At 42.6% G+C, this 3,098-nt stretch overlaps 1 protein-coding gene across 1 annotated transcript; it reads right to left on the minus strand.

Annotated features, from left to right (window-relative positions):
- Positions 1-487: 487 nt before the first annotated feature.
- On the minus strand, positions 488-1,906 carry LOC130981561 (uncharacterized). Its single transcript, XM_057905148.1, has one exon. It carries the CDS (start codon positions 1,904-1,906, stop codon positions 488-490), a length of 1,419 nt encoding a protein of 472 aa, XP_057761131.1.
- Positions 1,907-3,098: the final 1,192 nt, after the last annotated feature.

A 3,098-nucleotide genomic window follows, 5' to 3' on the forward strand; every position in this document is an offset into this window, starting at 1 on the left:
AGTGTAAAGTTCTCTTAACGAAGTGGCCGAGCCTCCCCCATTAAATTGTCTAATCAATCCTCATCAATGCTCCTGTTTCTTCCCTATAAAGATAAAATGAGAAGAGTAAGAACTACTTTTATAAAAGAAACAAAAATGCTTTAACATCTACAGCTTGAATAATAAAAGAATTTGTTTATTCCTGAATTTCACTAACTGACTAACCGTGTATCTTCATATGCAAATTGGTGGCACCATAGGGTGACACCAAACTTAGTTTGGAACACTGTGATGAAAAGTTGTGTTCAAAGCTTTAAGAATAATGCTTTGAACACCAAACTTGTTCTTTACTATATTCTGCATATAAAAATTTTACACGTGTTTGTCAATTTTTTTTTTGTTGGAATTCATGAATATTGATTTATTCACTACTTCTGAAAGCATGTAAACATGGGTTGCCTCCCATGAAGCGCTTCTTTAGCGTCACTAGCTTGACGTTACCCCCTTATTATGGTGGTTGGTAAGGCTTGAAGTCTTCTCCTCTGGCAGTGGACTTGTATCCGTTGGTTGTATCAATGATCTCTACATGCTCCAAGGAGAGAACTCTGTTGATGGTGAAGACCTTAGGTAGCTGAGATGGTACAGTGGAGAGATTAGGGGGGATATCTGTGAAGTAGGCTGAGATTACTTTATCCCCTGGAGAGAAATCTTCCCTAGGAATCTTCTTGTTCCGCCACCCCCTTGGTACCTTCTTCTTTGCTCCTGGTGCTGTTTTCTTACTCCTGGTGGCCACCTTCTTTGATGAGCTTTTGTTAATGTCCTCACAAACTTCTGGTGGCTTAGATTCCTCCAATTTTTCCTTGACCTGTGGCACTTGCTGCTGGCCTTGTCCATCAACCCAGTGAATCTCAGGATGAGCTGGTTGTGCTTCAGTGCTTGCTTCTTCCTTTAGTATCTCATAATGCGCTTTGCTCGTTTCTTTGTCCTCTTCATCTTTTTCCAGTGAGAGTTTGAAAACACTGAAGCTCAGTTGTTCATCATGGATCCTTAATATTAGCTCTCCTTTCTCCACATCTATCAGTGCTCTAGCAGTAGCTAGAAATGGTCTCCCCAATATGATTGGGTGCAGTTGACTCTCTTCCATGTCCAGGATGACAAAGTCTATTGGGAGAAAGTATTTTCCAACTTTGAGCAACACATTTTCCACCACTCCTACTGCTTGCTTTTGAGTCTTGTCAGCCAGCCTTATGACTACATCTGTAGGTAGTATCTCATTGATCTGCAGCCTTTTTACCAGGGATACGGGTATTAAGTTGATGCTTGCTCCCAAATCGCAAAGTGCTCTATCAAAATTTGTTTCCCCTATAGCACAAGGGACATAAAAACTCCCTGGGTCTTTTCTTTTCGCAGGCACTTGTGTTTGAATGAGGGTGCTGCAATCCTTGTTCATCACTATAGTCTGGCCCCCTTTGAGTGAGCTCTTCCTGGGAAGTAGTTCCTTCATATACTTGATGAATACTGGCATTTGCTGAATGACCTTGATGAATGGTATGTTCACATTCAAAGATGCAAATGAGTCTAAGAACCTTGAGTACATTCTCTTTCCCACAGCACCCTTTAGCAGTTGGGGAAATGGTGCATATAGTCTCAGCAGCTCCTGTTGTGAGATTTCTGGTTCTTGTTGGTCTTTCTTCTCCTTCTCTACTAAGGTATGTTCAGGTTGTTCTGACAGCTTGCTTGGCTTGTCTTCAGTCTCCTTGTCATTTGTAGTGACCATATTGCAGTCTTCCCATCTTACCTTCTTCGCTTCACCTCTCGGATTCTTCTCCGTGTCACTTGGGAAGCTATTAGTGGGTTTGGGCATCTTCTCAGACAAATATCCCACTTGGAGTTCCAGCTTCTTGATTGCTTCCCCCCGATTCTTCATACTGGCTCTCACCTCCTCTTTGAACACCTTATTGTCTTGAATGTCTTTGCATATGCTTTCAAGTAAGGTTTCAATCTTAGAGATTCTGTCATCAAATGATGGTATGTTGGGGGTAGAGGTAGAAAAGTGAGATGTATTGCTGTGGTTTTGTTGGTATGTCCTCTGTGTGAATTATTGGGGAGCTGTGTTGTTGGGGTTGTGATGTCTCTGATCTTGGCCTTGGTCTTGTTGATTCCCCCACCCAAAGTTTGGGTGATTCCTCCATCCAGGGTTGTAGGTCTTGGAGTATGGATCATGGTTGTATCTAGGTGAATTCCCAATGTAGTTGGCTTGCTCCTGAGTGCCTTGCTCATCTTCACTTGCTTCCTCTTGAGTTGAAGTGGTGATTGCTGCCACTTGATTTCTCTCCATCTTCTTGGTGAGGTCAGCTAGCTGCTTGGTGATGACCTTGTTTTGAGCAAGCAGAGCATCTACATTGTTCAGCTCCATTACCCCTCTAGTGTTCCATCTTTCGGAAGCATAGAAGTAGTCATTCTCAGCTACAGTTTCAATGACATCTATGGCTTCCTCGATGGTTTTCTTCTTGTTCAAAGAATCTCCGGATGAATGGTCTATGACCTTCTTAGATTCATATGACAGTCCTTCATAAAAAATATGCAGCTACACCCATTCATTGAACATATCAGATGGACATCTCCTTGTTAGGTCTTTAAACCTCTTCCATGTTTCATATAGAATCTCACCATCTTGTTGCCTGAAAGTTTGGACCTCAGCTCTCAGCCGATTAACTCGTTGAGGAGGGTAAAATCTTGCCAATAATCTGTTCATAACCTCATCCCAAGTCGTCAAGCTATCCTTTGGAAAAGACTCCAACCACTTGGTTGCCTTGTCTCTGAGAGAGAATGGGAACAACAATAGTCTATAGACGTCTGGTTGAACGCCATTGGACTTCACTGTGTCACATATTCTCAGAAATGTGTTTAAGTGTTGGTTGGGGTCTTCTTGGACACCTCCTCCGAATGAGCAATTGTTCTGAACGAGGGTGATGAGCTGTGGCTTTAGTTCAAAGTTGTTGGCATGGATGGTTGGTTTTTGGATGCTACTTCCGCAGTTCCCTGGGTTTGGGTTAATGTAAGAGTCCAAGACTCTTCTATCTTCCCCACCAGGATTTGCTCTATCTCCTCCACCATGG

The sequence above is a fragment of the Arachis stenosperma genome, chromosome 1 (genome assembly GCF_014773155.1).
Source record: "Arachis stenosperma cultivar V10309 chromosome 1, arast.V10309.gnm1.PFL2, whole genome shotgun sequence".
In the NCBI taxonomy this organism is placed as follows: Eukaryota; Viridiplantae; Streptophyta; class Magnoliopsida; order Fabales; family Fabaceae; genus Arachis; species Arachis stenosperma.